Source organism: Botryllus schlosseri, chromosome 6 (assembly GCF_051294905.1).
Source record: "Botryllus schlosseri isolate E-star chromosome 6, Bs_hap1, whole genome shotgun sequence".
Lineage (NCBI taxonomy): Eukaryota > Metazoa > Chordata > Ascidiacea > Stolidobranchia > Styelidae > Botryllus > Botryllus schlosseri.
The window spans coordinates 9,571,930-9,586,681 of NC_137241.1; the positions used below are offsets into that span (position 1 = coordinate 9,571,930).

The window sequence follows — 14,752 nt, forward strand, 5'->3', positions numbered from 1 at the left end:
GTGAACGCGAAGGTGAACCTCATGACTTCACGTAACGTCATATTGCTGATTCCAAATCTAAAATTTCAGTGAAATGATAGCCTATATTAATGTACACGATACCAAGCGACGACTCGGGCCACATAATGCCACAATGCTGAAGTACATACTGGCGTTTGAAATGTCTCCAAATGTATCAACTGAGGCAATCTTATGATATAATAATCCCACAAAATCAATGTCTTCCGTCGCTCTGCCACCAATTTCGACGAGGACTTGCAAGGGAATATACGCTTATGGCCAGACCGGAAAATATTTTCGACGTCAGAGTATTGCTACGTTGATATTGAGCAGAGTGGAAAACGCGTTTCTATACTTGTTGTCGATACTATACACCCCATTAACAAGTTATACAGCAGCTGCCAACACCCCAATCGCACGGATTTGGTTTCATGATACAATAAACATGTGAAATCAAGATTGACCCCGTACGCCTGCCAGATTTTTTACATCAGAAAACTATATCAATTTAAGTGACTGGTTGAATAAGCAACGTTCGTATTTCGCTCTTCATGTTGTGTGAGTGCGGGACAAGCTCAGAGCAGAGAGTCACTAAATATTCACGAAAGTTAAGCTTGATATTTCTAGCAAACTTTTGTAACAAAACAAGTGACATTTCTGAAATTTTCCAGGTGCATGCTCGTTTAGTTTTGATTTTTGTAAGCTGCCAGCGCCATGCATAGAGTAGCCCGCAGTTGAAATGTAATGAATCTCAACCAAAGATGTTATATAATGAAGTGAAAATTGTGATATATGAAAAAGGTTTACAGTACAGAACCTACTAAGGTTCGTTTGTGAACGTGAACCTCTAAATTTCCGAGGTTCACACATAGAACGCGAACGTGAACCTCACGTTCACACCATCCCTACCCATTCCAGAGGTCTCAAACACGCGGCGCGCGGGAAGCATGCGGCCCGCGACGGCATTTTGTTATTTCAAGTATTCATCATATTAGAAATCACTGAAATCTCAACAAACTTCACTATCACATCACTTTTAAAAGCTACCATGCGGTAGAAGATCAGCTATTACGTCACATTTCTAGTTCATGTTGATAAAACATTACCCGTTGATGATTCCTGACTGAATATTGTGATTTGGTTTGGTGCTACCTTTTGTCAAATTATTCTCTATTTTGTATTGACTGGGTGAATAAATAAAAACGACTCGAGTTGAGTCGGGTCAAGCGTTAAAATCAGAGAAGGGCTTGCGACTCCCAACGGGGACTTGGTAATCCTATGGACGCAACAATCTATGAGCCTGTCATGCGGAATAGTGATACATCAAAAGGTCGTAGCTTGCGTTGCGTAGGGTATGTAGATAGATATCTAATCAAGCCAGTCTGGCAACCATTGGCATTCTGTGACCCCTCGTGACGCATAGTTGGTTACATGCTGGGTGTTTTTGTTCTCTATGTCCATGTTATTATCTGTGGTGAGTAAGGTGATAGTGCGCTCCACAGTTGTAACAACAATGCATTCTTTGGCGATTGGTCGTTTCTGTTCCAGGGGTTCTTAACCAGGGTCAGTAGACCCCATCCGGGTATGAAGAACCACATCAGGGGGTACGAGATGCATTGTGGAATTAGGCCTATATGCTGTGGAATGTTATCCTGGCCAATTTATTCTGATATCAGATCAGTCTTCAGTATATTTAATAATATTCTATATAAAATCGTGGCGCGTCAAAGGTCCAATAGCTACAATATTATAACCCGACAGTTTTACGATGTCATGATCAATCGCCTCGCATAATGTCTATAACTCATTATTTTAACAAATTATGCCCGGCACAAAAACCATTTTATTCAAATATTTGAAAATGTGATTTCTTCCGTATCAAGCGTGAATAGTACAATAGTGAATTACATTTTCACGATGTTTGTGGAATGCCAGCGTCTGCAAGATCCCGTCAAATAAGGCCTATAGGCTACTTGGAGATCATACATTGAATAGCCGCATTATTGATGCTGCGGTCCGCGGCGTCATGAAAAGTAGGAAATTGGCCCGCGATCACATTTGAGTTTGAGACCTATGCATTAGGCTATAAATGTCCGTTTCAAAGAGACATATATTTGGACAGAAACATTGCATGGTTGTTTCTGGTTCACGATCCTCACATATACTGATGCTACACATACTGCTACACATAAGAGGTTGCGTTCAACAATTTCGATACATATTTGTATCCGTATTTCTTGCCATAGGCCGGATCTATACGGAAACGGTGTAGCTGCTTCGGCTGGCTTAACATGCGAATAGTCGGTCTTACTCGAAACTTCATCTTAAAAGTTGTTTTCATTTCGCAAAATGGAGCAAACAACTTTTTTAATGATTTTGATTGTCCATAAAGTACTCAATCTTCTGATTTCATGACAATACGAACAATTTAAATTGTGTCAGCAAGTCACATCGCTGGGTAGTAAATATTACCGGACATCGCTGAAGCATTACTAGGGTTGGACCCCAGCTATATTTTGAACCCCGCATGCACTTTAAACTCATTTCATTCGATTAGATTTGCTGAAGTCGTAGCGATTTTCCGGAGAATAACGGCCAGTACTGCAAGAATGGCGAACTGCATGTGTGAACTTTTAAATCGGTGATAGTTGATGAAATTTTTAACTGTCCTGCGAAAAAATCTTAAAAGCCTGTATAATGATCGCATGCATGTTGTTAATTTTTATCATATTGTAAGCGTTATCGCGTTAGCAAAAATTAAGAACAAAAACGAGCTTATTTCATTGCAGGCCTCCGAAAATTGTATCACATCACCAACTCGAAGCCTCACGAATTGCGAATCGATATGATTGCAATGGGTGGGACTTACTATACTGCGAGATACAGGTGACTGATCTTTAAGGAGAGCTTACGTTGCTGGGCTCTTTCCCTTCACCTATTTACACGGAGCGGCGGTTAACCGCGTAGTGCGATGTGCTGTATACAGCAGTGATTCTACTGAGTCGCGAGATTCCGAGTCACAAGTCATTGTAAAATGTTGACGTTCAATCAGAGGTGGCCAAAGTAGTCAGGAGATCTAGTCAAGTAGAAGTAGAAGTAGCGACGCAGAAATCTACTCAAGTACGAGTTGAAGTAGTACTTTTAAAAGTGACTTAAAACTACTTGAAGTAGAAGTAGAATTGACTGACTTTAAATTCACTCGAGTGGGCTAAGTAAGTAGTTGAAAAAGAAATACAAATATAATTTTTAAAAGCGGAAAATATATTTCATGTTATTTGTCCACAAAGCTCCATCGGTGTTCTGCTAAAACAAGGTCTACGCTTAGAAGTCTATCACCATTTTTTGATTGGGACACAACTTGTGCTTTCGACTGACTTTAAATTCACTCGAGTGGGCTAAGTAAGTAGTTGAAAAAGAAATACAAATATAATTTTTAAAAGCGGAAAATATATTTCATGTTATTTGTCCACAAAGCTCCATCGGTGTTCTGCTAAAACAAGGTCTACGCTTAGAAGTCTATCACCATTTTTTGATTGGGACACAACTTGTGCTACTGCAATACGATACGATAGACAGAGGCTAGATTTAGATACAATTTTTCCAAACGTTTTTTCTGAGCCATGTTTTTTCGCGATGAAACAATTTATATGGTCGACAACGCGTTGTGAATAAAGGAACCACGCAGCCCGATATACCTATATATTACATTGACTGATAGTTTCGCGAAAACATATTTTCTACTCCATATTTATTTCGCGCGAAGCCCTACAGAAATTCCTGACTTTACTCAACTCTTATGAAAATTAAATTTTTATCATTGTTGGAGCTCCGTGAAAACAGCCCTCAACTTTATCCTCATTCTTGTTTTGTTGCTTCTTATTAAACAGCAAATAAGATGCTTGCCACTAGTTGGTCTTTTACACCATGGTCAATAGCGAAGAATGAAAATGAGATTGCAGGAAATATGACTTCGGGACGATAAGGAATACAGTCCTGGATTTAACATAATTGCTGGCGATTACAGGATAACACGATGAATTCAATCTTCACAGGTGTGGGTTGCATTTGAAACAAAATTCAAATTAAAACAAACATGTTGAAAACACTGCCCTTGTTTAAAACATGTTTTTAGTGTTTTTTGTATGTTTGTTTTTAGCCATCACGTCACGAATCTTTAATTGTGACGTCACGGTAGATTGACATCGACAATTAAGAATTCATGTCTCATTTGACGAAAAGGGCTTCCGACCCCTGTCTTAAACGGACCAAAAATATATGTTTGACCAGGCATACATCGATATGCGGCATTTTACGGTCGGTGGTCATCATCATGAGAACATCCATTCCGTACCAATGATTTAAATATATCAGCGTGCTATAGTCGTTGAACCGGTTTCGAGGGTTCCAACTATTAAGTCGACTATATCGGGGGCAAATCGTTGGTAGGATCATACTACATTTCTTAAAACACTTTTTTAAACAAAGTGCTTTAAAACACGATCTGTTTTAAATGCAATACAAGGTGTATGAGGTGATATTTTGGCCACTAAGGACAGTCATCAGACAGAAATTGACATTCAATTGGGCACATTTCGCAACGATGAACTGCGATGAAACGCATGTTTTGGGAAACCGAGTTGAAAATGTTCAGCGGTCCTCTTCCGGTCATTTATTGTTATCCAGATTACGGGTTCAAATATATTTTCGTTATGAATAAATTATTATTACAATGTATTTTAAAGCCATGATAAATACTTCTGTCACTGCGCATGAGAACCATGACTCAGGGCAGACATGTGTTGTTAATCGTTAAACAAACAGGCCACTTGCCACTTGAGACAGTACCTGGTCTTCGACCGCTTATGAAATATGCATGTAGCCCCTGTTCTCATGAAAGTTTTTACAGTCATTGAGCTGGCGTCTTTCTCCCCAATTCCGAACGCGTGCTTTGCTTCAATTTTTGATGTAATTGTTGCTCCATCATTCGAGCTAGCAGTCACGAATGCCATGAGATATAAGTAGTGTAGTAGATCGGTCTGGGTGTGCGCTTTTTTGCATGGGGTATTATAGGCGGGGTCGCATGCTAACGCGAAAACCGGGGGTGGCATGCTAACCTTTTTGACCCCCCCTCTCGGTCGCATGATAGCGTTACGGAGATAGGGATCGGTCGCATGCTAACGTTTTCGGGTATAGGTGGCGGCGGCATGCTAACGTGAAAACCGAGGGTGGCATGCTAATGTTTTTAGGTATACGTGCGGCGACATGCTAACGGCGATGATGTGTCTGTCTGTCATGTATTCTTACGGGGTCTCTGCTGATTCACCATGTGTTCTTATGGGCGTGGTGGTGATTCGTACTTTCGGGTATAAACCGCGTTCACATACTAACACTTCAAAAAGGTGTGAAATATTTGTAAAATCCTACGATCACCCACAAGATAACACCTCAGACATAGTCATCTTTCACGACTTGGTGTCATAGCCATACCGATCACTCACGCAGTGAAATTTTAGTAATCAGTTTGTCACAGAACTTGATTTCGCTGGTAAGATTTAATAAGTAACGACTAACAGAACCGCCAGTGTCGGTAACTTGAATAGCAACAAATTGTCACTTATTTCCGTCCTGACCCTAATCCTTTGTGCGGTTACCGCATACTCAAATAGGTGTGAAATAATTGTGAAATCATACGATCACTGACAAGAGTAACGAATAACAGAACCACGACGGCGGCGACTTGAATACTATCAAATTGTCAACTGTTGGTATAACTCGAATCTTTTTAAGAGTATAATCCTTTTGAAACTGAATATTACTTGACTTGACCAACTTTCAACTCCGTTTCCGGATCATTCACACATTCCACGCCGCTGTTTTAACACTTATAGAATCAATACCAACTATCTCTAACCCGATAATATTCAATCATTTTGGTAATTTGCCAACTTTAAATCCGTTCGTCAGATGTACTACAGGTAACTGAGATAATCCAAAACGAAATATTTTGACTTTGACATAGTGTGAATTGAAATAGGATTGACAAACATGACTACCAACTTTCAACCCACCCATATTTCGAAATTATACGAGCATTGATTTGAAACAAGTAATGAAACCTTACAACGGTATTCGCGAGTTGGTTTTCCGTTTGTCGGTTTCAGTAAATACTATCGCGATATTTTAATGTGTTACTACACAAAATAGAGTCAATTAATGAAATATTGCGCGTTGTTGAAAACATTTCCAACTTGACAACCGCTTGCACATAACGCGATCGAGTTGCAATGCGATGAGTTGAATCGGAATATTTCAAGCTACTTTGTCATATCGCGATTTGAAGTAGGATTGTCAGACAGACTGGGTAAACTTTCACTCCAATGTGTTTCAGATTAATTTATTCACACGATCACCATCTCGCTGCCTTCACACTTACACAATCGCGTACTGTTCTCACTCGCAACTTCGGTACGATATTTCAACTTGTCACAATAACTGATTATTCACATGTTGATTTGAAACAAAAGAAGCCTTGAACAAGTTATCTGGGTATTTTTTTGTCACAATTGAGTTAATGGAAATAGTAGGGGAGATGTGATACCGATGGATCACTGGGTCCGAAAATACTTTGAAAATTCTCTATGATAATTCCATGATTACACTCCGTGAACTTGTCTACAATTGCATGCTGGCAAAATCTTTCCTCACATACAAAAAAATTCGACGTGCGCGAGCTACGGGGTCTCTCACAGATGTTTTTTGTTTTGGGGGGTGTAAACTAAATTTAGATCGACATATACATTTTTCTTTGTAACCTTCAACACGAACAAACCAGCAATCATTTTAATTGTGAAGTGTAGGGCTTGTATCAGGCTATATAATGGCACCTATTATTTTTTCCAGTACCTCCCTTGAGTGGATTTTTTTTCGATTCATGTATAAAATTCGTAGGGTGGGGACCGATGATACAATGGACAAATCAAGCAAAGTAATCAAGCATACTAATCATGAAACAAATGAAACATGTCTACGTACAGAACATCTTTATGTAATAATTGCATATGATGTTTTATCGCTATAACGAGGTATTTGGAAGTCAAACTGTCGATTTTCGGGCAATATGTATATACCCTCAAATTCATAAGTTCGGGCCTAAATCGAATTGTGATTTTATGACAACATTTGAGTTAATATTTATTCTATTTTTTGACGGTTGCGACCAAACATTCTTCTTTGGCTTGCTGCAGCTTAGATTATAATACTGAGGAAGAAAAGTTGTCACATCTGAGTTTCTTAGCGTATATGTGTCATAGGTTCCCGGGTCGCGTGCCATTGGACCCACCGGGTGGGGACCGATGATACGTTCGAGCAACAAATTTTGAACGTCCATAAATATTTATTGAAAAGACGGATATTCATGTATATGTGTGCGATAGGTAGAGCTTGTATCAAAGTGCTGAGCGAGCAAAAGATCTGCTGTTTTCGGCTGAACATTTTGGGCCCAGTAATCATTTTCCAATTTTTGATCCATCGGTACCACATCTCCCCTATTACGCCTCGAAATTTTAACATCTTACCATACTCAAAAGAGTCAATCATGAAAACCTTGTCAAGTAAATCCGTTTGTAACTTGGCCAACCAACTAGACAGTACCCGTACAGAAAGAAGACAAGATTACGCGAGTACATACAATCGCTACAATCTAAAATCCATAGTAAGTTCGGTTGTAGTCATATACCGCCAAATCGTCTTTTTTTTGTTCAACTGTAAAAGTCGTTACTATTCTGTAAGAAAAAGTAATTACTACTCGGTATATTTTATAAAGCAAAGTAAATACTACTCGGTGTGCGGTTTGAGATTAACATATTACATTTGAGTATACGAGATTTGAATGTCTGACCAACGTAGTTGAGAATTCATTTCTTACAATCGAACGCGGGTGTTATATTGAAAATTTTCACGATGTAAACATATGAATTGACACATTTATTTTGACATATGAGATTTTGCAATAGTCGATCATGACTTGATTATTAAATTATGACATTATTAGACCAGGGTTGTGTTGAAGGTTATTACGATACCAACAAACTTTTCAGAAACATTGTTATTAACATATCGATTTGTGAAACTAGATTAACATGTCTGAAATGTTTTGATTGGGAAGATTAAGCCGTGTTCGTAAAAACCACGCAGCGTATTGTGGATATCAGGAAATATTTTACAAATGTAATTGTCTCCAGTAACCAAGACTAAAGATGAAACAACAATTTCCTTTGTTGAACAATAACCGGTACAATACTTTATCATCGTAATCTGCGGTGAGAATTGAAACACCTTCGCACATTACCCGGTGTCAAGATATCACACTAGGTGAATTGACATATCGCTGCTTGATTAATACTTAATCCGTTCGCACCATTTCACACACTTTGATCATTACGAAAGTAAATTGGAATATGTTTGCTAGATGCATTCAATTCAGTTAGAAATGTCTGGTGCACAACAATCGTAATATCAAGGAAGTACTTGCTACACTGTAATTCACTTAACGTGTTTTGCATTGTTGTTCATTTTTAGCATTGATTGAAATTGTTTTTGAACCCCCAAATAATAATTCCCGACATGAAACCAAGCCGCTGAAAGTCGTTACCATCACAACGAAACAATTTGTACGATGTTTGCCAAATGTATCCTATAGTTAGGTGTACTAGAATTATTTGTCTAACACATACACCGACAATGCAATCGAAAATTTTTCCGTTGTCATTCGCTAAAGTAAATGTCATCACAATACTCTGTCACTAAAAGACGTTACTTGAATGTGATTGAATCCCTAACAATTAACCCACTAAACCGAACTCCAAAGAAATTTTACTCACTCGACGGATATGAAACAGCGTCGCTTAATCGGCCTATATCGTTTTTCTAAAGGTAAATCATATCCATCCAATAGAAAACAATTTTCATTAGCTTAGTAATGAAACCGAAGTCTTCATTCAATATTTTGTTTGTGTCAAATACTTTGCAATAAACACACTGGAGTGGTTGAGCTTTCCATCATCAGGCTGTAATCTGTAAATCAAGCTTACATCCGATTTGTGACTGTATTGTTTACCTAACCGAGTTGTATGCACAGTTTGATATTTTTGTCATTTAGTGATTGTTGAACATACCACTTCGAAATACTGCGTTGATCATAATTTCCATCATCGTGATAAGCGAAGTACATTTGTTTTGAATTCATAACATCCGGCTTTTCTATGACATCATAAATTATTGACAAGTTCTGCTTAGAAGATTGGTTGCATATCACGAAAAATAATATACCACTCATATTGATACTGATTCTCACCGAACTCGATTGTGATCAATGTATGCTTTATGTGTTCTGGATTCATTTCGGTATGGTTAAACATTCAACCTCGATAGATACGAATTGACACCCACTCAACTAATGTCATACCAAGTAGTTATTTACAACAACCAAGACATAGGAAATTTGTTTTGTCCGTTTTGATTTTTTTTACTAGAGGTACTCATCACTTCGCTTAATACGATCCAGATTTAAACTCTGTCTATAGTTTTGCTGGATAAGTATTATGTTAGTGTAAAAAATTTTCACTCTCTTGGATTATGGACTCAATGTGTTAGCGAACATTCAATATCTTGTTGTATCAACTAGTTACTTTGTAGGATACGAATGATCATCCCTACAACTCTTACAAAAGTACTAAGTATATTTAGATCACACAAAGTAATCAACTTTACTCGATATCCTCACACTACGAAACTAAATGTTTGGTTATACTCTACAAACTGTTTTTGATGTCACAAGAACTATTTTTACATGAATGGCCACGCATCTAAATATTCAAATAATCCAACACACAACTATAGTACTTACAGAAATATCGTAGTTCTTGTAACAAAGTTGTATAAGTATAATGTTTATCGTGAGTCCTACACGTTCATGATATCTGTCGAGTTTGACTTTTAGAAAATATTATATCTATATCGCGACATCTTTCAAAAACAAAACCACGGTGACTGCTTGAGAGAGGCCTACCGATGATATCACAGTAATACAGTTACTTCCACAAAGAGTATGTATTCGACTTACTTTCCACAAATCTAACGCACAAAATAATTTACTTTGCTAACGAAAAGTGCTGAGTCATCATATGATTGTCCTCACAACAATACAACTAAAACACACTATCATACAAAATGGTCGTTATGGTTTGCACACCAACGGTACATCGTACAAGTAACAAGTCTCGAGAATCCAGTTATGAAAAAAACGTGAAAGTGTTTCTCCTGCACCAATTCGTTATGTTGACGAAAGCGTATATTGTAATATCATGATCGATTTGCATTCGTTGGTCACAAAATGTCACTACTCTAAATAATTATTTTTCACTCGAACACAAAAGCATATTTGTCATCATTCGTTTTCATCAAGCACGAGTTCAATAAACTTACTTACTACGACATGAATTGTTATTTTTATGTTGTGTAAATAGGTAATAATTAATTTTAGTAACACTATATCAACATCATCGAGTTGTGCGAATAGATTTACATGTGGTCTTGTGGTTTTAATCGAAGTACACAGCACGGTCTAATGTAGAGCCATCTCTATTGTATAGCAACTCGGTAATCGAAATGTATGCATTAAAATTTAAACAGCGATCTTGTTTCGTCACGCGAAAAATATGTTCACTATCGCGATACTCTGCACAGGACGTGCAAACCCTTTTCACACTCGTAATAGTATACCAACGTCAAGCGATAACGTTTAACAATACCAACGACACTAAACATACGATACCTGCCCAAGTAAAATTACCATTTTCACCTGGAGGTCAGCCGTTACCAGAGTAAAAACACCATTGTCCTTTGGGGATTTATCGTTTACTCAGAGTAGCAATACATTTTCACTTGGGGGTCTATCGTTTCCTAGAGTAACAAACCCCTTTTCCTTTGGAAATCTATTTTTTACCTGGGTAACAAACCTTTTTCACTTGGAAATATATTTTTTCCCCGGGTAACAAACCTTTTTCACTTGGAAATATATTTTTCCCTGAGCAACAAACCATTTTCGTTTGGAAATAAATTTTTTCTCCGAGTAACAAACTCTTTCAACTTGGAAATATATTTTTTCCTAGAGTAACAAAACCATTTTCGTTTAGAAATATATTTTTTCGCTGAGTAACAAACCCTTTTCGTTTAGAATTATATTTTTTTCTCTGACCAACGATACTGTTTCACTTGGAAATCTATTTTTTCCCTGAGTAACAATACCATTTTCGTTTGGAAATCAGACAACCAATCCCGACAATTTGATATTTTTGTATATTGTTTACAGCGGATAGTGACAAAATATACACCAACAACGACCCCGATACATTTGTGTAATCACATATTCACTTGTTATGGTGCATCCCATCAAAATCGTCGGTTAGCCACACACACAATAACAATGCTCTATTTCGATATGACTGCGATGTCCGGGTTCGTGCTTTAGATTTTCCAGAATCAATCCGTCTAAAGTTGTAATCCCCTCGACTTTGTTAACTGGTTGATACACGGATAACAATCTTCGGAACATGGAGGAACGCATGCTACCCATCGTGCTAACGATTCCAGGTTACTTGATTAATTTCCTTGCTCACACTATACATATTTTAGGTACGGGGATATGTAGCGGTAATCGGTTTGGTCAATGCATATCGCCCAATTCAGTATGGGATTACAAACCCAATACAAGTCAGTTCATAACCGGATCCGGATATTCAACGCAAAGCGATAAAGCAGAACCAATGATCAAATGCAATTAAACATGTAGATTCACAACCCTTGATTTTTTTTCGTGAAAAATGACAATACATATCGAATATACTTTACGATTGTTCAACCCTATCAAGTATTCGCGTAAATGTGGTGTATGACATTACATACAATGTGTCGGTGTACAAATGTTGGGTGTTTATGCACACATCGGTACGACCCATAGACAACATCACCATACCCTCCAGGACTTCATTATTGCATCGCGAGGCCAATAAAATCGATTTTGTATATTCAATCAGTGGCATAGACGACGGAAGGCTTGGATATCCAATGTAAAATACAGACAAACAAACGGATATATTTGTCCATCTTGGTTATTCACTCAACTACCATTGGTGCTATCGATACAGTGAACGGTACAGTATGTAACGCATTTCAATAGAGTGATATATCCACAGGTAAATATGGGGACCGGCCACAATAATTGTACGACGCCGACGAATCGATGCACGCAAGGTGTGGTTGATAATAATTGTTTCATGTGTCAAAGAGACAGCACTCTCTTGCGAAGGTTAACAGATCCTGCAGAATCACATCATTTCGGATTACATTACCAAATCGATTTCAAACTTAAACCGAATCACTGGTGTTGAGAGTAGAGATCCGATTTTTCGAATATTCATATCGACTTAGTGAACGATCGGTAACGATACTTATCATAAACATTGTGAATATTAGTAATTTGAGTCGTGTCTATCTTGTGATGTTACAAGTTGGTAAAACCATCGATTGAATCAGTGAACGGATAGTAATCTCGGTTAAATCTCGATACAATTATTGTGTATCTGCTTTATCGCTTTGCGTTGAATATCCGGATCCGGTTATGAACTGACTTGTATTGGTTTTGTAATCCCATACTGAATGGGGCGATATGCATTGACCAAACCGATTACCGCTACATATCCCCGTACCTAAAATCTGTATAGTGTGAGCAAGGAAATTAATCAAGTAACCTGGAATCGTTAGCACGATGGGTAGCATGCGTTCCTCCATGTTCCGAAGATTGTTATCCGTGTATCAACCAGTTAACAAAGTCGAGGGGATTACAACTTTAGACGGATTGATTCTGGAAAATCTAAAGCACGAACCCGGACATCGCAGTCATATCGAAATAGAGCATTGTTATTGTGTGTGTGGCTAACCGACGATTTTGATGGGATGCACCATAACAAGTGAATATGTGATTACACAAATGTATCGGGGTCGTTGTTGGTGTATATTTTGTCACTATCCGCTGTAAACAATATACAAAAATATCAAATTGTCGGGATTGGTTGTCTGATTTCCAAACGAAAATGGTATTGTTACTCAGGGAAAAAATAGATTTCCAAGTGAAACAGTATCGTTGGTCAGAGAAAAAAATATAATTCTAAACGAAAAGGGTTTGTTACTCAGCGAAAAAATATATTTCTAAACGAAAATGGTTTTGTTACTCTAGGAAAAAATATATTTCCAAGTTGAAAGAGTTTGTTACTCGGAGAAAAAATTTATTTCCAAACGAAAATGGTTTGTTGCTCAGGGAAAAATATATTTCCAAGTGAAAAAGGTTTGTTACCCGGGGAAAAAATATATTTCCAAGTGAAAAAGGTTTGTTACCCAGGTAAAAAATAGATTTCCAAAGGAAAAGGGGTTTGTTACTCTAGGAAACGATAGACCCCCAAGTGAAAATGTATTGCTACTCTGAGTAAACGATAAATCCCCAAAGGACAATGGTGTTTTTACTCTGGTAACGGCTGACCTCCAGGTGAAAATGGTAATTTTACTTGGGCAGGTATCGTATGTTTAGTGTCGTTGGTATTGTTAAACGTTATCGCTTGACGTTGGTATACTATTACGAGTGTGAAAAGGGTTTGCACGTCCTGTGCAGAGTATCGCGATAGTGAACATATTTTTCGCGTGACGAAACAAGATCGCTGTTTAAATTTTAATGCATACATTTCGATTACCGAGTTGCTATACAATAGAGATGGCTCTACATTAGACCGTGCTGTGTACTTCGATTAAAACCACAAGACCACATGTAAATCTATTCGCACAACTCGATGATGTTGATATAGTGTTACTAAAATTAATTATTACCTATTTACACAACATAAAAATAACAATTCATGTCGTAGTAAGTAAGTTTATTGAACTCGTGCTTGATGAAAACGAATGATGACAAATTTGCTTTTGTGTTCGAGTGAAAAATAATTATTTAGAGTAGTGACATTTTGTGACCAACGAATGCAAATCGATCATGATATTACAATATACGCTTTCGTCAACATAACGAATTGGTGCAGGAGAAACACTTTCACGTTTTTTCCATAACTGGATTCTCGAGACTTGTTACTTGTACGATGTACCGTTGGTGTGCAAACCATAACGACCATTTTGTATGATAGTGTGTTTTAGTTGTATTGTTGTGAGGACAATCATATGATGACTCAGCACTTTTCGTTAGCAAAGTAAATTATTTTGTGCGTTAGATTTGTGGAAAGTAAGTCGAATACATACTCTTTGTGGAAGTAACTGTATTACTGTGATATCATCGGTAGGCCTCTCTCAAGCAGTCACCGTGGTTTTGTTTTTGAAAGATGTCGCGATATCGATATAATATTTTCTAAAAGTCAAACTCGACAGATATCATGAACGTGTAGGACTCACGATAAACATTATACTTATACAACTTTGTTACAAGAACTACGATATTTCTGTAAGTACTATAGTTGTGTGTTGGATTATTTGAATATTTAGATGTGTGGCCATTCATGTAAAAATAGTTCTTGTGACATCAAAAACAGTTTGTAGAGTATAACCAAACATTTAGTTTCGTAGTGTGAGGATATCGAGTAAAGTTGATTACTTTGTGTGATCTAAATATACTTCGTACTTTTGTAAGAGTTGTAGGGATGAT

The 14,752-nt window shown here is 37.5% G+C and overlaps 1 protein-coding gene across 2 annotated transcripts in view; it reads left to right on the forward strand.

The window, feature by feature from the left end:
* Nucleotides 1-14,752, forward strand: part of LOC145440874 (microfibril-associated glycoprotein 4-like) — a 33,363-nt gene that overhangs the window by 9,189 nt on the left and 9,422 nt on the right. For both annotated transcript variants that reach the window (XM_080318648.1, XM_080318649.1), the window contains exon 4: nt 2,790-2,886. In XM_080318648.1, coding sequence (XP_080174774.1) covers nt 2,790-2,886 — 97 coding nt within the window. The remainder of the gene's footprint in view (nt 1-2,789; nt 2,887-14,752) is intronic.